Below are 22,918 nucleotides of genomic sequence, written 5' to 3'. Positions count from 1 at the left end.
ACTCTACTTATTTATTGCAAAAAGCAGAATTTAAAAATTCGCATTCGTCCAAAGTTATCGTGTGAAGTAACAGCCGTTTGTATGTACGTACTAATATTGATAAGTTCCACTACGCGATCCCAATTAATAGTTCATATACCCGCGCCACACACACACACTAGCATTTGTACACACGAAAGTATACCTGGTAGTATCCACACGCTTACGCCGGAACTAGAAACAAACAAACACACACACACACACAGGGAGAGAGAAAGAGAGAGAGAGAATATTTTGTTGTACCTTTATACTGAATGCACCATTACTCACAAAATCAGTTAAAAAAGAAAAAAGAAAAAAAGTTGTAAATGAAACTTTCAAAGATTGGTACCACTGCTGCGTGTCACACATGAGATTGTTCCATAATGATTGATTCGTAATATGATGTATATGGGTTTCTTAATGGTAGTATAACAAAATGCCTTCAAATTGACCACTAAATAAAAAGTGAAATTTATTTCTCAAATTTTGTAAAATCGAAGTCGGTGGGCATTATGGGAACAGTCTACAATAACAATATATGCAAATAAATATTAATATACTTCACGTTTTCCAGTGGGTGCAAGAAAGCCTCGAATAGTATTTGTTGCCACAAGCATTAGCTGATGTAAATATATATATATATATATATATATATATATATATATATATATATATATATATATATATATATGTAACTATCATTTATTCATTATATGTTATACTAGCAGCGTTCACCCCGCTTCGCTGCGGTCACCCCGGAACGCAATAAACTTTGTTACTTAGATAATTTTTACTTTTTCGCTTTCAAGTGATATGATAAAAACCATAGAAGATTGCAGTAAATGTTAACATTATATCGCCTGTCATTTATGTTAACCCGCCCCGCTTCGCTGCGGTCACCCCCGAACGCAATAAACTTTGTTACTTAGATAATTTTTACTTTTTCGCTTTCAAGTGATATGATAAAAACCATTATAACGCCTGTCATTTATGGTCATGCGGGTTGCATATACATACGTTTATTTTTATACCTATGATGAACTAACAAAGGATTTGTACGTAATGGACACCTGAATGGTCAATTATCTCAAGACACTGGTAATTGAAAATTAAAGTGATATGATAAAAACCATCTAGGCTCCAAATCCTAATAACCCCCCAAAAATAAAAGAAATTGGTTCAGCCGTATTAGCGTGATGAGCGGACAAAGGATTTGTACGTTCTCTTTTATATATATAGATATTTCGCTTATATTTTCTTACTCTTTTATACCTCATTTTTATATTAAATAGCATAAACAACTTTTGGGCGGATTAATGTATTTATTCCATCAAAATTAATAATAATAACCACATCTGGATTAAAATACGTTTATTAGCTTGATATTATTTTCAGGTTGTAAATCATCCGTTATCATACAGGAAACATTGTAAGCATTAAGTTAAAATGAATATTTAGTGTAAAAGTTGCATTAATAGAATCCCAATAATGAAACTTAAATATATGAAGATTTGGAAAACTGTTTCAATTTAAATAATTTTGTATTCAGTCACTAGATTTACATTAATCTTGGCAGCATATTTACGGAGGGAAGTCTCTCCCGACCTAAACAATAAATTAGTGTTGCATTTTGTATTTGGTTACTTCTCCTCCGCAAAACTGACTTTCTTCTATTTTCTAAAATTACGTGCAATATTTATTTCATTTTTTCAACACTTCTCTAATGATTTTTCGTTATCTACCTAGGTATATCCTTCAATCACATTCTACTTATGAGTTCTCGAACCATTTTAAAGATTTTTATATATTAGTATATTTTGTTTGTTTATTAAATTTGATTAGAAAAAAATAATTAAGAATTCATCTTCTTAAATGAAATGAAATGAAATCTGTAAGTTTTACGTTCCACGGTTATGCCGGTTAGGCTAAAAGAAACGGCGATGCTGAGTAATGAATGAAATGGTGGAAGAAATTGGAAGGAAACGGGAAAAAACCGAGAAAACCCACGAGCACGATGTTTGTCTACCACAAAGTCCACACGGCGCAAGATGGGATCGAACCAGGGACCCCAAGCACCGGAGTTGAACGCTCTACCACTGAGCCACCACGCCCCACAATCCATCTTCTGATACTGACACATGTCAACATTGCCACATACAAAAATTTAATATACCTGTAATGCGGTGCTGCTGCATAATAGCGAGGCGTTACAAGCACCTTCGATAATTTTCTATAATTTTGATAAACACCGATCTTTCCATTAATGAATGTGGTGTATATTTTTTTCTGTACCATTAGATACAGTATGTCACATTCTTATTCGTACACACATTAATTTGAAAGAAAACCACTATGTATTAAACATACTAGTGGTAAAATTGACAGCAGATTGCTGAAGGAGTGAGGTAGGACAATGATAGACGAACCCAGTGCAGAAAGGGGCCAAAACAAGGACACCATAGAAAGGCAGAAAAGAAAACATATGAGAACTCCCAAATTTACGCCACATTGTTATTCGTACACTTGTACACAGGTTTACATTTCACATACTAAAAAGGAAAGAAAACAGCATTAAAAGGACATATTAACAGCTGGTCTTAATCGCGGTGTACACAGGTAAATAAACCTTCAAGAATGGGGAAGAGTAAGGAGCTAGGAGAGAAAGTCAAGGAGACAATCGTAACGCTAGTATTACGGGGATGGTCGTTAAGAAAATAAGACAATTAATAGTATAAAGGCACACAATAGTTCAATGTGTAGTAAATAAGTTTAAGTATAATGGTTCAATGAGAAATAAACCAAGAAATTCGATGAATAAGAAGTTAAGTGAGAAGGACGAGAGAGTGATTGTGAGACAGATGAAAACAAATCCCTGACTAAGTGCTCCAAAAGTCCAAAAGATAATAGAATGTGCTACAAGGAACAAAGTAAGCACTGAGACGATTCGTCGAGTGCTACACAAATACGCTTACCATGGTCGAATATCTCGGAAGAGGCCATTCATAAGTCGTAAGAATCCTAAGTTACGACTTCAGTTTGCAAAAGAACATGTTAACAAGAGTCAGAAATTTTGGAACAATGTCTTTTGGTCAGATGAGACTAAAATTAATCTCTTTGGGTTTGATGGGGTCCACAGGGTGATGGGAAAACCCAATTTGGACAACAATATTGTCAATACCATACCCACGTAAAACATGGAGATGGTTCTATTATGTTTTGGGGGTGCATATCGGCAAAACGGGTTGCTAAAGTTTAGTTTATTAATGGTACAATGGACAAGGTTATGTACCTTGACATTTTGAGGAAGAATGTTAAGCAAACTGCAGAAAAATTGGGCATGCTACCAACTTTTATGTTCCAACATGATCACGATCCCAAATATAGGCAGGTATAAATAGGGACTGGTTAATTTGGAATGTAAGCAAACAATTGCACACCCCTCACCAATCCGCTTACCTTAACCCTATTGAACACTTATGGGTTTATCTGAAACCTAGGGTTCACAATAAAAATGTTAAGTCAAAAGAAGACTTAAAACGGGTGGTGACGGAAGAATGGGGCCAATATCAGTCCTGCCACGTGTACTACTTTTGTCTATTCTATACAGCAGCGGTGTATGGCAATTATTAAAGCCAAAGGCTACGCTGCAAAGTAATAATTATCTTGTTCTTTCATAAAATTGCTTCTTACGTCAATGTTTATATCTAACTGTACGAATAACAATGTGGCGAAATATTGCGTATCTTAATTTAGTTACGCACGCATTTTATATTATATCGATTTGTAGATTGTTTCTTTGTATCCGTAACAACAAACAAGTGTTTCAAATGTATTTATGTTCAAGCAGAAATAAATGTCCTTCATTTGTTTACGCGCATCTCTCTATTTTCTTTATGATCACCATGTGTACGAATATAATTGTGACATACTGTAGTATTTCTTTCTTTCTCCAAAACCACTCATTTAACCACATGATAGACCTTATGACATGTTTTTTCGCGCTCCACACTGTATACGATAAGTTCCTTAATATTGACGGAAACTATGTAGAAAAGTAGATTTTGGAGCAGGCCTTCATATAACAAGAAAACTGTTACTAAAACTAACCTGTGTTTCATTACGGTACTTACTTACAGTACTTCAAAACGGTACTTACTTGATAAACACGCTTCGTACATTCTACCAAAATTTAAAGTGCTAGAAATGCAATATAGCTGCAGGCTTGAATTTGACTTTTTGAGCAAAAATGATAAGAAATAACAGAAAGACTGTACCTTAATCTATCTATTTTTCTGCATAGTTTCCACCGAGATTAGGTACTTATCGTATCGTACAAGCTTTTGAATACCAACACAATAGAAGTCTGCCGCCTGATTCGACAACCACTGTAACACGGCCATCGGTCAACTGTCTATAATTTAACCTCTGAGTCACAATTTCGTAGATAACACTTCTTGAAACTTGAGAGAACTTAACAACGAAATCGTAGTGCGTCCGTTCTCTTTCAGGTTTTTGTAAACTTTCTACAGTTTTCAGTTATAACAAAAGATCGCCCACTTTGTTTCTCATCATGAACATTTGCGTGGTAATTTTTAAAAGCTTTAACCCATTTCCGCACCAGCCCATGGCTCATGTTGTTTTCTAAATACACATCACTGATTTGGCGAAGAACTTCAGCCGCTTTGACGCCTTTAGCACTAAGAAAACGAATTACAGTGCGAAGTGGCGTATTAATGATTTTGTTTCGGGGGGGAGTTTTGCTAACTTTATTCCTGGAAATGTGAAAATTCTGCAAGATATTTCATTTATTTTAAAATAGTAAATAAAATTTCGGGGGAGCCTTAAGCCCCGGAAATCCTCCCCTTAAATATGCCACTGACTGCGTATTTCACAGCCGGCGAAATTCTCAATCGGCGGATGATTTTAAACATTCCCAAACAAACCTAACCACGGTCAAATGTTTCAGTAATCGTGTCTGTGGCTTATCACAATTGAGTCTTCCTATTCCAAACGGCTCTTGTCCTTTTATGTGAAATCCCAGAAAACCGAGGAAAACTGTAGGGTCGATGCGTTTTGGAGGACTGAAAATATTTGAGAATGTTCGTTTTTTTTTTCTTTTACTTGTACACACTCCAGTATTTCCAGTTCTATCAAACATGCTGATCCTTCATTTTTTTAAAGTTTTCTGGCATTTGCTGTAAATGAACAATAGCCGTTTTGGAACTGAACGACTCGTACGTAAGTACACAGCGCGTATGCGCGGTACATCGACTGAAGCGCTGCAGCGGCCGAATTTCAAAATACTTCTTCTTAAGAAAAACACACCTCGTATTCTTGGAACGCTCAATCAATTTGCAGGAAGCAGCTTCAACCAATTACTGTTTTTTCTCTATACTCATCAACGTTGAAGCAGGAAATGGTTGAATGTTACCACTTCCGGAAGATGGATCAGCTCCATCAGCGGACATAATTAACAAATTTTGTCGTTTACATTCTGTCCAAAATTGATGTGATCTATCAAACAGCATTTGAGGTTTTATTTCTGTCTCCCGATCGTAGACACAGGTAGAGAGGATAAAACATAAAGAAGTTTTGGGAAACTAAATCTTAAACATTTCCTCTGCTCACAAAATGTTTAAAGATAATTATCTGTTTTCGTAACAAAACTTTAACTAAAATCTTGAAAAAAGAAAACAAAATAGTTCCCTCAGTTGATTTTCCTAAAAGCATTAATACTGTACATGTATATCTTTGAAACGTAAAATTTTGCCTTATTTTCCCCTCTTTTTTACCCTAAAACGTCTATGAACTCAGCGTCAAGCACTCGTTTTTCTTTCGTTGTTGTTTTCATACACGTAACATATACACTAACCTGAATATTATGATAACGTATCTAATGTTTGGTATGTCCGTCTTTGGCTCGCAAGACAGCAGTAATGCGATTTGGCATAGAAGCAATGAGAGCTTGGTACCGTGGCTAAGTAATTATGTTCAACATCTGCATACAGAAGTCGCTTAATTCCTGTTAATTCCGCAAAGGTCAGCGATGACCCCGGATCTGATGTTCAATAGCGTTCCAAAGCGACCGAAGGTATTCAATTTGGTTAAGATTGGGTTATTTGGGAGAATATTAGAGCAACTGAAGTTACAACGATATTGTATATCTGTTTTGTAATTTCTTCTATTTTTATATCTTGGTTTTGGACAACGGTGCTTATAAGTACACATTGGTTTGGGTACAAAACCTCGCGGCCAGAACCTCGCGGCGACAACCTCGCGGACCAAAACCTCGCCTGGCCAAAACCTCGCCTCCCAAAACCTCGCGGCCCAAAATCTCGCCAGGCCGAAACCTCGCCTGGCCAAAACCTCGCCGCCCAAAACCTCGCGGGACAAAATCTCGCCGGGCCAAAACCCCGCCTGGCCAAAACCTCGCCACCCAAAACCTCGCGGGCCAAAATCTCGCCGGGCCAAAACCTCGCGCCCCAAAATATCGCCATACCCAAAATCTCGTCTGACCAAAATGTAAATGTTCCAACAGATGATAAGAATGACGGTATAAAAGACGCTGTTTCAGAAGAAGTATCACGGGTATTTGACCAAGTCCCGCGATACCATGTGAAAATTCTATTTCTGTATTAGAGGATTTCAATGTGATGGTAGGGCGACAGGATGTTTTTAAACTGGTTATAGGGAAAGAAAGTCTGCATAAGGAAAGTAATGACAACTAACGAGGTTAGTTTCGTGAACTTTGGAACATCCAAAAACTTAAAATTTTAACAAAAATCTAATAATATTTGTGAAAATATGAAACAACATATGAGTTTTTACGACGTCCCTTGATTATGTCCTATAGGTTAAAGGAGATGTAGATGACCAGGATGAAGGAAATGATCGAATAAAGAAAGTGAGAGGAAACGGGAATAACCCGAGAAAGCCCACGCACACGATGTTTTGTATATTATTATTATTATTATTATTATTATTATTATTATTATTATTATTATTATTATTATTATTATTATTATTATTATTATTATTATTATTTGTAACGTGGAATTGCATATTAGGAAACACATTGGGTAAATTTTAAAGAAAAGTTTCATTCGCGGCGAGGTTTTGGCACGGCGAGATTTTGTCCCGCGAGGTTTTGGGCGGCGAAATTTTGGCCACGCGAGGTTTTGGTCGGCGAGGTTTTGGTCGGCGAGGTTTTGGCCCGGCGAGATTTTGTCCCGCGAGGTTTTGGCCACGCGAGGTTTTGGCTCGGCGAGATTTTGTCCCGCGAGGTTTTGGGCGGCGAGGTTTTGGCCACGCGAGGTTTTGGCCCGGCGAGATTTTGTCCCGCGAGGTTTTGGCCGGCGAGATTTTGGGCGGCGATGTTTCGGCCGCGAGATTTTGTCCGTACACCGTACACATTATGTTGTGTAAAAGAAGAAGAAAAAGAAATGAATTTACATGTTGTTGTTTCTAAATATAAAGAAAGGAGATTCAATCTTAGTAGCTAAAAATATATATGTTGATTTTATATGTATAATCGATAATCTTAGTTACCGTAACATCAGATAGTTGTTTATTTGAACGTTGCTGTGACAACCGAAAAAGAAAAATATAATTAATGGAGTTTGGAGAATAAAAATAATAGTGATATAAGTTGTTCCTGATTTAATGTAAGTAAATCTTGTTGACATATTTTAAAATTCTACACGGACTGTGGGCTGGAATGTAACGTGCACAATAAGAATAGGCTAATAATAAACTATAATCGTTACATTTTAAATGGTGGTTCCTATAATATACGTTACATTTTAGATGGTGTTATCTCGCCCAGGACTTACAAAGTTCACCACTGTGCTCCTTGAATCATTGCAGCAAACGTTAGCCTTGTGACAAAGAGCGTTGTCCTGCTGAACGATGCTATTTCCAGCTGGAAATATGGTCAACGGGAATGGCTGTACGTGATCAGCAATGATTTACAGACAGCCAGGAGCCATCATTGTGTCCTGTACACGAACAATCGGGTCCATGGATGTCCATATGAAGGTTCCCGAAACCATAACAGAGCCTGCAGCGGCATGCCATAGTTCTACTATCTACTGTTCTGTCCTAAGGAGATGTCTCCCTAGAAGACGACGGATTTTGACCCGGCTATCGATGTGATGAAAGCCTATCCCGATTCATCGCACCATGCATCGCTAGGCTATTGCACTGGTTCCAGTGACGGTGGGTACATGCCCATTCAACTCATCATTGATAATACCAGCGATTAACGTTGGTACACGTGTGAAATGTCTGTTGCGTTGGTCCATATCTATCAATGTACAGTGAACTGTGTGTTCAGACACACTCATGCTTTTACTACTGTTAGTGTATATTGTTAATTGTACCACGGTTTGCCCTCTATCCTGTTGGACCAATGTGGACAATCTATGATGTCCGAGTTCTTTAATGAAGTGTGACCGCACTTTTTTTTAAGGTTTGGTGCTAATTTCACCTTCTTGTTACTACCTCTGGAGGACATTCTCCCCACCAACAAGCGAACACCAGACAAGTTGCATTGTTTCGGTGATGATTATTTCCAGCTGTCTGACCATCGTAATCTTTCTATCAAACACTGTTATATAACTTGGTCTTCCCTATTCTACGTACAAGCATCGCGCATCGAGGGAGAACCCTGTCACCGTCTGGGGAGAGATTGTGCTGTGTCCCGTATATCTTACGTCAACCCAATGACTTCGTTCACTGATGGTCATAGTGTTTCAACTGATCAATGTAATATACTAGCAGAATGTTCGTACTTCTCGCGGGGAGAATACATTACATTTTGGACATAAAGGACATCAGAATCAACTTACGAACCCCAAAAACTATGAATTTGACACTAATATCGGTCATTTTCATTTATTTACATGTCACCATTCTCCGCTAGGAGTACTAATGGAGTCTGAATTTGGATTTAAACGCCATCGGAAGTGCCACTGTTCGTCTGAGCGACCCTGGAAACTATGGATTCGACACTAATATCGGTCATTTACGATCATCTTTATATATATATATTTGCCTCCCCCTCCCCAAGTTGTGGGGATGAATTTTATGCAACGACCCTTTTTTATGTATCTCCCCTAAGTTGCAGCGTTACAGTGAAATGACAAAATCCATCGGAGGCCCGAACCTTATCTATGTTGAAACTTTGATCGAGATCGGTGGAGTGGTTAAAGAGTTGTTAAGTCACAAACGTAGTCACTTCCATTCATATATATTCAAAAATTGGTGAGAATTGTGGAACACGCTCTGTTTGAGACGCTTTTTGTGCGCTCTGTGAATTCCGTTTAATTTGGGAATATATTTGGTGTTAGTGGGGAGTGACTTAGGTTTTTGCAACATGTAGTGAGGTGCTGTGCTCCAGTTTCAAGAGTGAGTTTACTCACGGACGTTGGTGAGCGCAGCGGAGGTGTTTGGTGATTGTGCTGTCCTCCTATAATCTATTCAAATGGTATTCCTTTAGGTAAGGGGTTGGGTGACATTGGAGTGAACCAAACAAAAATGAAGTGAAATCTTCCTTTGTTGAGTGAGATTCCTTTCAGTTTTTGCTTAATATCAGATATATCCAAATGAAAAATGCGATATTTAAGTTAATATTCGTTAAAATTGGATATTTGAAATTTTCAATAATAACAATACTTTTTATTTTGAGTTTTATAACAAGTGCAACAAAGCAATTTTAATAATGAAAACTACGAGTATATGTACAAACAAAACATGCATCTAGTACCTCTAGCAATATTGGAAATAGTTCCAAGGATTTCCTTTGTTCAATATGTATTAAATATTTTCTCAATTCTAGAGGATTAACCATACATAACAACAAATATCATAAGGATAAGAAAGTGGACGATATTAGTGCGAATCGTTATGCAGCTAATCAATTTCCTAGTTCACAAGACTTGAACACAAATGACAATAATAGGGATGAAAACGCATTAATTTCCAAGTTATTAAGATTAAACTCATCAATAACCATGCTTCGAAGAGTCCCGCTAGGAGCACGACATGCTATGGCAGATGCGCTATATGAAATTCTCCAACAGATACGCATATCTAATAATCTTGAATCTTGGATGAATCTTTTATTCTTCCCCTACATAACACTTTGCATGCCTCCAGCTTCTGCTAAAGCCACCAATCTTACTACATGGGCGATGCAGAGAATCCAACAACGCAGAGAATCAAATTGTTGCTGTGATGATATAACAAACCTAACAAGTTTGAAGAAAAACACATACAAACGCAACGAAACTACTAGGAAATTATCCAATGATATCTTAATTAAGCACATAGAGAACAAGCTTCCAGATAAAGACGTACATGGAGCAATTCGACTTCTTATTTCCGACTTTAGCCCCAATAGATGCCGCTACAAAGAAAGCTCTAAAGGAGAAACAACCTGCGCATCCTGGTGGAATTACGCCACTTGACCAGCAGATTTTAATACTAATGTTAATAAAGTCACATCCAATGAATTTCTAAAAGCGCTTAAATCCTTCCCTTCAGGTTCTGCAGGAGGTATGGACAGCATTCACCCTTCAATTCTCAAAGATTTAATAGTTTACAACACACAAGATTCCAAAGATCGCCTTATTAAGATCGCAGGTGAGTCTGTCTAAGATTATATCAGGGGATGTGCCTAAAGTATTGAGACTAATATTCTTTGGAGTATCTCTAATAACAGACAAAGAGAAGTTTAGGTATTAGACTATTGCAATAGGGAATACCTGGAGAAGGTTTTCATCCAAAATAATTTGTGAGAGCATTAAAGAACCTTTATTTCAAAATTTCTCTCTCCATACCAACTCGGAGTGGGCATTCGATATGGAGCTGAAGCAGCAGCACATACGGCTCGCATATATTACTCATACCCTTACCTGAAACGTAAAGCTTTCTTAAAACTAGATTTCAGGAGTGACTTTAATGAGATAGATAGAAACGTAATGCTATCAGCCGTAAAAGAAAACTTCCCTTTGATCTATCCCTATGTACATCAAAGTTATGCATAGTCGAGCTATTTATATTATGGTTAAAAACAGATTTGAATGTTTGGTACCTAACTGATGGAACCATAGCTGGAGATCCAGATACCGTATTAATTACATTAAAATGATCTATACACAGGCAATTATAATTGGTTTACATATCAAATATGAAGTTAACTTTCTTGGAACAACAAACAAGGAAATGCACATACTCTTCAGATCATGCAATGAGGTAGCTCTGGGCATTCAATTAATGCATTCTTTAAACGCTTATCTTCTATGAACAGCCCTCTCAACATAATCAAGAAAACTTTATTAAGATAGCCAAACGGGAGATGTATTTCTCACGTCTGCTATTGATCTAAGCACATTCTGCCTTATATTTATTAAGAATATCATTTACTATTCTAAGATTACTATATTTTCTGCGAAGTTCTCCTTCATGGAAGGAAGATTTATTAGAACGCTTTGATAACACCATAAAATCTGGTTTAGAGTCTATTCTAAATTGTATCCTTGAGGGTAACACATGCCATCAGGCTTGTCTGCCAGTTGGTTTTGGCGGATTAGGCATCCGACGAGCCATAGATTTGGTTATTCCTGCCTTCTTGGTATCATTTTATCGTTCCCGATGTCTAATAGAAACACTTCTCCAACAGGATATAAGCTTCCACATTGATTCTGAAGTTAAAGAGTGCTCTTCCACTAGGTCATTGCTAGTTGGCTCTGAATTACCTGAATTTACTACCAAAGCAAAGCAATCCACGTGGGAAGAACCTATTTTCATATCACACTTATCCTTTTCACTACAGTTTTCAGACAGTCTAGAAGACAAGACTAGATTAATTGCTGTATCATCCAGAGAAGCAGAAGCTTGGCTTAAAGATCTGTCTTCGTTCCCTCTACACCTTCATCTCAGTAACGAGAGTTTTCGAATAGCAGTTGCATTACGGTTGGGACCGAATATTTGTGAACCTCATAAATGTCAGGCATGTAAAAATCCAGTAAGTGAAAAGGGACTTTATGGACTCTCTTGCATAAAAAGCACCGAACGATATCCCAGTCACTCAAGTATCAATGACATTATAATGAGATCACTCATTTCAGCAGGTATATCGGCAATAAGAGAGCCAAATGGATATAATAGAACAGATGGTAAAAGTCCAAATAGGAACACATTAATATCTTGCAAGAGGGGAAAATCACTGATCTGGGATTTTACGTGTACAGACACTTTCGCCCCTTCCAGCCTTCTTTTCTTCTCATTCTAAGCGAGCAATGTAACCAGCCGAAAAGAAACAGACAAAAGAAGAAAATACAGTAATCTAACAAAGATGTACCAATTTGTAACCATTGCCATTGAATCCAGAAGATCGTGGGGCAAAAGGCCTCCACTTTATAAAGAAAATAGGTAAACGCATCACACATTTATCCGGTGAAAATAGAGCAAGCACCTTCCTAATTCAAAGAATAAGCATGGCAGTACAAAGAGGTAATATAACCTCTATATTAGGAGCCATACCACCAGGTAGAGATAAACGAGATTTTCCTACTGTAAATTATGTTATCAAATTTATTTTCTGCAAGAAGAACTTTGGTTTGTGACAATTAGACTTTCTATATTTTTATGTGTTATTAAAATCTTTCGTTCCTTGTATTTTTCTTTTTTCCTTCATAGTTTTAGCCTTCATATATTCTTGTTGTTCTTTGCATTTACTTACTAGTAGTGCTCTCAAACGGGTCGGGTTACGGGTCGGGTCAGGTCAGGTCAACTCAGGTCGGGATGTCGGGTGAGGCTACTCGGGTCAGGTTGTCAGGTCGGGTTAGTCGGGTCAGCTCGGGTCGGGTTGTCGGGTCAGGTTATTCGGGTCGGATTGTCGGGTCGGGTCAATAGGGTCAGCTCGGGTCGGGTTTGTCGGGTCGGATCAGTCGGGTCAGCTCGGGTCGGGTTGTCGGGTCAGGCTACTCGGGCCGGGTTGTCGGGTCAGGTCAGTCGGGTCAGCTCGGGTCGGGTTGTCGGGTCGGGTTATTCGAGTCGCATTGTCGGGTAGGGTCAATCGTATCAGATCGGGTCGGTTTACGGGTCGGGTCGGGTCAGGTCAACTCGGGTCGGGTTGTCGGGCCGGCTCAGCTTGGGTCGGGTTGTCGGGTCGGGTCAGTTCACTTTGGTCAACTGAGTTTAGGTTGAGCTTAAACTCGGCTGGAGTCGAAAGCTGCTGTTTTTCACTAGCTGCCTAATTAAAAATAGCAATTTTCAATTGATTTTATAGAAACCATAAATCTATTTTGAACACTTGCACTAGTGTTTTTATGGTAAATGCTTATTTTTGTACTTGTGTGTACTTTAATTTTTAAATGTGGAAGATTGATTTTACCAATCGACTGTAATATTAATATCTACGCCAATATGCAGTCTGGATTTAGAACAAAACTAGAAGTTCTAAGCAAGGCCAAAAGAAAGATTGGATATGAACGACCAAGCCCAAGCAGGACGGCAGGGGCTCAGTGGTAGAGAATTCAACTCTCGTGCATGGTCTCCATGGCTCAATCCCAGCTTGTACTAAGTGGGCTTTGTAGTGGAGAAACGCCGTGTAGTGTGTTTTCTCGGAGTTCTCCTGTTTCCTCCCACTTTCTCATTCCACCATTTCATTCATTTCTCATGGTCACCATATCCCTTAGCCTCGGTCCAGAAGCGAGGGACCTTAAACTGAATATTTCATTTTATTTCACCAAGCCCAAGGACATCGATTCAAGAACAAGATAAAGATTGGATATGCAAGACGAAGTGCATAGTAATCTTGCTCTTGGGCTTGTTTTGGTGATCACCAAGTAGCGATGAGCGTATTTTCTTGCTTTCCGTATAGTATGAAAGACCATAATCAAAATCACACTTGGTCTTCATTTGTACCGATGAGGCGAGCATTCTTGGCTCTTGTATAGCATGAAAGACCACCAAGACTACGAAATGCAGGACCAAGACTTGACTGTGCAAGACAAAGAATAAGACGCAATATTGATGTCCAAGACCCAAGGTGCGAATTGTTTGAATTTGATTTGTTGGGTTGAAAGTGATGAAATGAAATTAGTACTTTATAATTAATTATCATACTGTATTTTTAAATTTTAAATTACAAAATTCATATTATGTATCTTCTTACTTGCATCTATATATACTGTAAAATACGTTTTCATTACCGAGAAAGAAAAATCAAAGTGGCACGGGTCCCGGAATCATAAGAACCTATTTTGGAATGAAAGTTGAAGGGTTGGAAAAAATCACAGGTGTTCTCCTGTCTCCTCACCCCTTATCATTGTAGTTAAACGATTTCCTTTCGTCTCCGCCAAGAGACTCTTGCTACTGCCTTCCGAGAAGACCCCCTGCCGTCCGAGCAGGTGAGAACACTGACCTTGAAGAAAAATTTCGTCACATAGAACTAAAGCAAAAAAAAAAATCTCCCACGTCGGACATTGGTATCAGAATAACCAAACCTCAAAAGTGCCAAATATTCATTAAGATGAATATACAAATCCCCCGCTTGATCTAGCTAGTGGTTAACGTGTAAGTGTGTTTGCACACGGCAACGATAATATCGGTGCAAGCACCGATAATGTCGGCGGTGAAATCGACTTCAATGTACTCAAATCATAGCTTGCACACGCCATCTATATTATCAGCCGATCCTCCGACACGCAGATGCTGTCGGCCAAGCCCCCGATAATGGCGGTATCGCCGACACCGATTTTGTCGGGGGCAATGTTTTCTTATAATTGGATGCACATGCGGCCGATAATGTCGGCCGGCCAGTGGATTACATGAAGAGAGTGAGTGTGTATTTTTGTTTCGTTTCTTCTCTTTGGAATTTTGTTGTTTCCATTTTTTTCTATTACAATTGTATAATAATATTATTATTATCTTGTCTTACAAACAACTTCGGAACAGCTTATTATTTTTTTTACATTTTCTGTTTTGGAGTAGCTAATTCCCTTTATTAAATAAGTATAAAATGTGGGAAGTCTGAAGAGTACTGGTTTCCCTCTAAATAGCTATTACCAAATAGAATATAGGAAATTTAGATAACCAATTTCTTGATTAGTTTCCACTTCCTTTTTTTTATTTTTGTTCTTTCTCTCTCTCTCTCTCACACACACACACACACTCTTTGATGGTATATTTTTTAATCTATTAATGCATTTAAATTTAATACATTCTGGAAATTAATTTAAGCGTGATTTTCAAATGTTGATATACTGTTAACATTTTGATACACTGTAACTGTTAGCATACACTGGAAAAAATCCTGATTATTATTACTTCCTTTTATTTTCATCAGAATTGTGTGCAGATCACTTTTCCCGGTCCCACTCAATAAGCAATGATTCAATAGAATATTTGATGACAAGTCAAAGTAGAATTATTATTATTTTGAAACGAAACCAGCACAATCAAACACTGTTTCAAAAGCTCCAAGGACAAGTTACTCATTTGGCATTTTCTTGATTGTGATCTCAACAATAGGGATGTGACTTCGTACTTCACTTGTTGCAGATGTTTTCTCTCACTTCCAAAACTATCCCAAATTCTCCATTTTAAAAAATAATTTCCGGAATCGCAATTGAAAACAAAGACCAAAGCTATGTATCCAAGTTTTCCCTCTCCCCTTTGTACCGGGCTCGACCTCCTGATAGAGTTCTACAGTTTAGCTACAGTGACTGGATGAAAAGGTTGTGTATTATTGCATTCTTACCTTTCTAGTTTTGCTTAGATTTTTAGAGATGGCAGGAATTTTTCCATTCGATATTTTAACCCTTATTGAACTTGTGGAATGTAGACTTTACATATGGGATAAGATAACAGACTCTTTCAAGGACAGAATTGAAAAGCAAAAAGCATGGCGAGAAGTTTATGCAAGCCTTGTCCAGGATTTTGAGTTCATGGACAAAACAAAAAAAAAAAGAAAAAAAAAAGAAAAAAAAGAAAAAAAAGAGAAACGACAGGTATTTAGCTATGCAACAGCGCAAATCTGCCTTCAACATTGGGGGGGGACGGGTAAGATCGTTCCCATATTTTATATATATATATATATATATATATATATATATATATATATATATATATATATATACAGTGGCGGATCCAAGGGGGCTATAGGGGCTATAGCCCCCCCTTGACGCTCAGATATACACTGGATAAAATGGGCTTCGATCCTGCTTTACACTGAATAAAACGGCAAAATATGGTTTAGCCCCTACCTTGATCATATCCTGGATCCGCCCCTAAATATATAGCGATGTTCAAAATATTTCTGTAGTCGAGAAACAATGCTGTGGAGGATCAGGGGAGCAGAGTTGTCTTCAACATTGGGAGGCGGGCAGATTTGATGCTTATTCTGAGTGGACATTAATTTCATCTCACTTTCCTTTCTGGCGATCGGACACAAATACCGGTAATCAAATTTCTCTCCCAAAAAACACATTTCAAATCGGATTATAGGGGACGGGGAGAATCTCCCCAGTTCCAAGATTGGAGGGGACATGTCCCCTTCATCTCCCCGGGATTTGCGCCAGTGTATGTATGGAGCAATGTAAAACAGAATTACTTATTCGAATTTTATCATTTAATCTACTATGACATTAGTATTAATTGCATGGAAAACAAAATAATATACGAGTACATACAATATGTAACAGTGTTTCAACAAAAATTAAAACTAATATAGTTTGCAATGTACCGCAGCATCAATTCTCATCGAAACGAAAATAATATGTTTACGGCATCTATTTAAAACGGCACTGTCAAATCTAAACATGTTTAGGCATAGGACTAGTTTTTCTAAGTTTTGTACCGTCCTCCACATCTCTTCAGAACATTTTTGTAGTCCTTATTTTAAAAAATAATTTTCTCAATTATTATTATTTTTTATTTGTTTTCATATATGGAGAAGATTTTTTTGTGTATGTGTCGCTTACTTCGCTCATCACCGGCAATGATATTGTCGGGGCTTCCACCGATATTGTCGGCGACATGTGCAAAGTACGCCGACACCGACACCGATATTATCGGGCCTTCCTCCGATTTTGTCGGTATCGTGTGCAAACACGCTAAGACTTCGGTACTCGTGGTCTGGGTTTAATTCCCAATGGGAGTGCATTTTGGCGTTCACCCAGTGTCGTGACCTAGTGCTCTCAAAAGGGTCGGGTCAACTCGGGTCGGGTTGTCGGGTCGGGTCATTCGGGTCGGGTTGTCGGGTCGGGTCAACCGGGTCAGCTCGGGTCGGGTTGTCGGGTCAGGTCAATCAGGTCGGATCACGGCTCGGGTCAGTCAATTCGGGTCACGGGTCGTGTCGGGTCGGTCTTCAACCCGACCCGACCCGACCCATTGAGAGCATACTTACTACTTTTCTATACACATTATTGTAATTGTTTAATTATGGTTTCCTCGATGTATATTTCTTACTGTTGAATGTATGTATGTATGTTTAACACCAGAATAAATGAAGTTTATATATATATATATATATAGGGTGTCCCAGGAGGAAGGAGCAATATTTTGGGAAATGGTAGTATTGGTGATTCTAAGCAAAAGTGTTCATTTGAACATAGGTCCTAATCTCAACGATTTGAGAGCTACAGGTTTGAAGCATTTTCGACTTTATGTTGCGTATTGATCACCCTGCATTTACTCTGCAGAGGTGAGATATAGTGAATTTGAAAGGTGATGGAATGGGTTTTCGAACAGTAAGCAACATGTTTAAGTGATATCTTTGGAAGGGAAGCTATTGAGGAAAGTTTCGAAAAGTTAGGGATATTTAAAGAAATTGGATGCCAGCACTGATTTCCAAATATCCTTCAATAACTTCTCTTCCGAAGACACCACTGCTACATATTGCACACCGTTGAAAAGGCTATATAATCATCTTTCAAATCAGCTATGTCTTATCTCTGTAGCATAACTACAGAGTGAGCAATATGCAATATAAAGTCAAAAATGGTTCACAACCTATAGCTCTCAAACCGTTGATATACAGGGTGTCTACTAACATTTTGAAAAGCGAATTTGGGTGCGAATTAGGCCGAATTTTCATCCATGCAATAGAAATGTACTTTGCTTGCGATTTGGTAGCGTCTAAACCCGACCATAGACATTTTTGGTGGTGAATTTTGACCTTTTAGAGAACAAAATTTTCCAATCTGTACTTACATTTGTACAGTTTAAAAAAATCGTGACCCAAAAGCTAAATTTCGTGACTTTTTGTGACTTTCATGACCGTTTTCTGATTTCGTGACTTTTTCGTGACATTCGTGACTTTCGTGACCGATAGACACCCTGTATTAGGACCCATATTCATATGAACTTTTTTGCTTAGTATCACTCATACTTCCATCCTTTTGGACCAACCGATAGATATACAGTATATATATATATATATATATATATATATATATATATATATATATATATATATATATATATATATATATATATATATATATATATATACAGTATATATATATATATATATATATATATATATATATATATATATATATATATATATATAGAGAGAGAGAGAGAGAGAGAGAGAGAGAGAGAGAGAGAGAAGATATCTGTTGAGGCACTAAAGGCCCTTGCTTAACCTTATCTTATTTATAGCAACAAAATAGTTTTGTCGAGGCATACCCTCGATAAAACTTTTCTCTAATTTTAGTATTTCCGCAGGAAGCTTGTGTGATTCGGATCCCACGTTGGGCTGCTGTACGTACATATCTTGTATAGTGTTGGTGCTGAATATAGACGATAAGCTCCAAGTGATTTAAATAATTTTACCACAAATCTTATATATAAAAGACAATGTATGATTATATATTTTACCACTACATATATCAATAATGTTGACCGTTTAAAATGAATTTTTGAAAATAGTTTTGGATTGACCTCATGTTTAGCATGTTTCTTTGACAAAAAATGCGCATCCTAAAGGACAGAAAGGGTTCAAAACTATGACAATAATGGAGTATAACAGGATATCCAGGATACTCACAGACTAAGGAAATGAAACCCTTATCTATACAAATAAAAACGAAAGTGACTATTTTTGTGACTTAATAACTCTTGAACCATCTGACCGATCACGATCAAATATTCGTCATAGATGAGATTCGGGCCTGGGATGGTTTCAATCATTTCACATTGATGGTGCAACTTGGGGAGGAGGAGAGGAATATATATATATATATATATATATATATATATATATATATATATATATATATATATATATATATATATATATATAAATTACCGAAAATGACTCATATAAGTGTCGAATACACAGTTTTCGGTCGCTGAGACTAACAGTGCCATTTCCGATGCCGTTTAAATCCAAATTCAGCCCCAATTGGTACTCTCGAGGGAGGATGTGACATGTAAGAATAATTGAAAATGGTTGATATTAGTATCAAATTCATAGTTTTGGGGGTCTCTAAGTTGATTGGTAACAGCTTTTTGCCCTTTATGTCGAAAATGAAACGTATTCTCCCCGTGCAAAAAACGGGCATTGTGTAAATTCATGCATCCTTCAATGTTTTCGAAAATTTCCTTTCTTAAGAAAAAAAAAGGATGCAATTATTTTAAATATTTAAATTTTCCATTTTGTATATATAAAAGAAGAAAATAGGGAATATTTTAAACCTATATTATGATTTTTTGAAAATAGTTTCCACTTAGGTTGACCTGGATATGCTAAGGGGTGAAACGATATATATATATATATATATATATATATATATGTAATTTCATTTCGATTCAAATATACAACTGAGGGTGAAAAGGGGGTTCAAATATTTTAAAAACATATTAACAACGTATTATTCTCATGAGAAGAATGAGTGTTTCAGATTTTTAAAATAAAACATTTTTTTTTCTTTTATATCTTTCAAGAAGTGTGCTTTGTGTATTGGATTGTTTAATAGTCTCTTTTTAACAACGAAAACTAAAGGGCCTTATAAAGTGCTACCAAGCAAAGTGATTTTGATCTTGATATGTTGCCTATTAGTGTATCGTGCATGAAAATGTAATTGTCTTGTTCTGAACGGTAATATGGACCCACAGGAATTTTGTAAACAACTTCTTGAATACTATGAGCATTTTTTTCTAGACCACTATTAGACAGTCGTGGGTCTAGAACAGGGCCAGGGGCTTAGACTACCCAAGTTTTTTGAATATCAAAAGTAACTGAAACAGTTATATATATATATATATATATATATATATATATATATATATAAGTTTATAGTAAGCATTGCCTTTTATTCTTTATTGGAAAATTTTTGAAACATTAGATATAGTTTCAGTTGCAATTTTTTTCTGTTATGCAATGCGTAAAACAATATTTGAGTTCAACTATATCAACGTCCAACCTACCCATAACATGCATCGAGAGAGAAAGTTAAGTTGAAAACTTCTGCAGGACCCATGAAAAATTGTTATCTCATGATATACCTCTCATAGTCTGGGTTCTGGTTGACCCCCGCATCCAGTTTTTACCTTATAGATCCGCCACTGCTATTAGACCACTAGATTGTATATACATCGTAATATTTAATTAAGCTTAAAGGAATGTAGAGGTCAATGTTACTTTTGATGTACTATGATTTTTCCCCATCGTATTTTCACTATGTGTAGTAAATTTTAAAATTGTCCTTTTCCTGCATTGTCAAAGTTACAAAAATGCAAATGTAGAAAGACTTTACAACAGATCAAAATATTTCCTGGTTTCTTTTACATTTAAAGTTAATTGAAGTTACGGATTTTACTGTGTGAGTTTTGCCTTTGGGGTTTGTTACTTAAACAAAACAGATTATATGCCCGTTGAAACTAAACAAGCCTTCGCTTGACATTATGAGTCACAAATCTTGAAGTGAAGAGAAAGTTTGCATGGAAATATAATAAAGCTTTGAAAGACCGTAAAGCTGTAAAAGTTAACCATAATATTTGTTTAATGGAACCTTCTTTTGCATATTAATGTGTTTAAACAATCCGAGGATATTACTAAGGAACTGTTTGACAGCGTACACCAAGTTACATATAAGATTAAAACAAAAACACACACGGACACAAACTCTTATGGCGTAGTAGTGGTCTGTTAAATGTGACAACATTAGTACTACTACTACTACTACCAACAAAAAATCTGTATAATCACCTGACTTGCCGCTCCCAAGAGCCCCGACTAGGGCAATGTTCACTTCTAGAGCAGACGAATTGCTATTTCGGTGAGAGTTCATCCCGATCTCATCCACACTATGCACAGCGTCCATACAAACTGCATGGTCCTTGGCACGCATCCAGAGTTGGAGACGCCCGGAAATAACAGAACTCCTACACAGCGACAGACGTCCTGCGGATTATTAATAACAACCTGCATCAATCAACACATGGGAAAGAACTGCGGCGAATGATGAATAAAAACATTCTCCAATACTAAATGTTCCTAAACTAGACACATGTGCGTCTGTCATTAGCTACTAAACGTGGTGATAAAGTTCAGTAAAGATGAATATATGTTGATGTACAAAAAATACAGAAATATCACCAAGTAAGGTCTTTAATTTACTCTTTTGACATCAGAATTAAGACGTAGTTCTATTATACACACACAAATTTCTTATATTTATTTGGAAAGTACGATGGCTTAGTGCTAGAGCACCCGCTTCTGATGTGAAACTCCCTAGTTCGATACCAGGAGGTTTGAGTTAGTTGGACAGCATCATGTTTGTGGATTTCTTGAGTTTTTCCATTTCCACTCACATTCTCATTCCACCAAATATTTAATAATCATCATCCGTCTCCTTCAGAATTGCATTGTATTATAAAATTTAACACCGAAGTTATACCTACAGTCTAGTGTGAAATCCGAACCACATGAGCTTCCGCTGGGAATCTAATCCTTCTTCTTTAGAATAAAGGCATATCCGTAGGACAGAACTATGGGAATTTCACCTCATTCTTTATTTATTTATTTATTTATTTGTTGACAAAATCCAAGGCATATGAGACAAAACTAAGCTACTAAATAGAATGGACTTTTCTGAAAGTAGTCAATAAGCAACTGTATCTCTGAAACTATGATTTAGGTATTACTCAGAGAGACTAGGAGAGATTAGACGGAACGACTAGATAAGAGATAATGCATCATGACCTTCCGTTTAGAAAGGAAGAACATTACCATTATATACAACATTGTATATACGTTGTATAGTCCACTCTATTCTATTTCAAATATAAATTAAAGAAGTAATTTAAATTCATGATAACAATTCTAGTTTAATTCGTATATGGCAGCTCACTGGTTAACCTCTATCTATATCTTGGTGGAGGGCAAATAACCGACTGGTAGGAAAATAAGGACGAGGGATTGTTAAATAAGTAATTTCTTTTGTTTGCCCAAAGTCGCGTCAGCTCTCGAAATCAACTATTTACGTTAAGTCCATGTGGTAACCAAATGCATAATCGCTGATTATAAACTCTCTCTTTTCCAACTGAAGTATTCAATGTTGCTTACACAGCAAATAAGAGTTAAATGTGATAATTAGAAGGATTGATAGCAGAATCTGGACAAGTCTCAAACTTTACATTCAGAAAATAAGGCTCGAAACAGAGAAACAGAAAAGGAATTTTTATGCATATATCAAGATATAATCTATCGAGACAGTTTCCGCAAAAAATGCCGTACTACGGAAATTATGGTTTCCAATATTATCCGTACAAAAGAGAAAGAAGATGTATGCCATAACACAAAAGATATTTTGTTCGGTTTATCCATTTAATTAACATCTTTCAAACTTTATTGACATCGTGTTATTAACCTAAGAGT

At 36.9% G+C, this 22,918-nt stretch overlaps 1 protein-coding gene across 1 annotated transcript in view; it reads right to left on the bottom strand.

Moving 5' to 3' along the window:
• The window catches only part of LOC145665793 (ras-like protein family member 12), a 493,554-nt gene extending 472,115 nt beyond the window's left edge, over nucleotides 1-21,439 (bottom strand). Inside the window, exon 1 of the mRNA XM_081732911.1 lies at nucleotides 21,248-21,439. Within this exon, the coding sequence (XP_081589037.1) occupies nucleotides 21,248-21,389 (142 nt within the window). The 5' untranslated portion in view covers nucleotides 21,390-21,439. The remainder of the gene's footprint in view (nucleotides 1-21,247) is intronic.
• Nucleotides 21,440-22,918: the final 1,479 nt, after the last annotated feature.

The sequence above is a fragment of the Thermobia domestica genome, chromosome 12 (genome assembly GCF_964235325.1).
Source record: "Thermobia domestica chromosome 12, izTheDome1.hap1.1, whole genome shotgun sequence".
Taxonomy (NCBI): domain Eukaryota; kingdom Metazoa; phylum Arthropoda; class Insecta; order Zygentoma; family Lepismatidae; genus Thermobia; species Thermobia domestica.
Note: the sequence above shows the minus strand (reverse complement) of the source record. Positions and strands in the feature narration are given on the sequence as shown.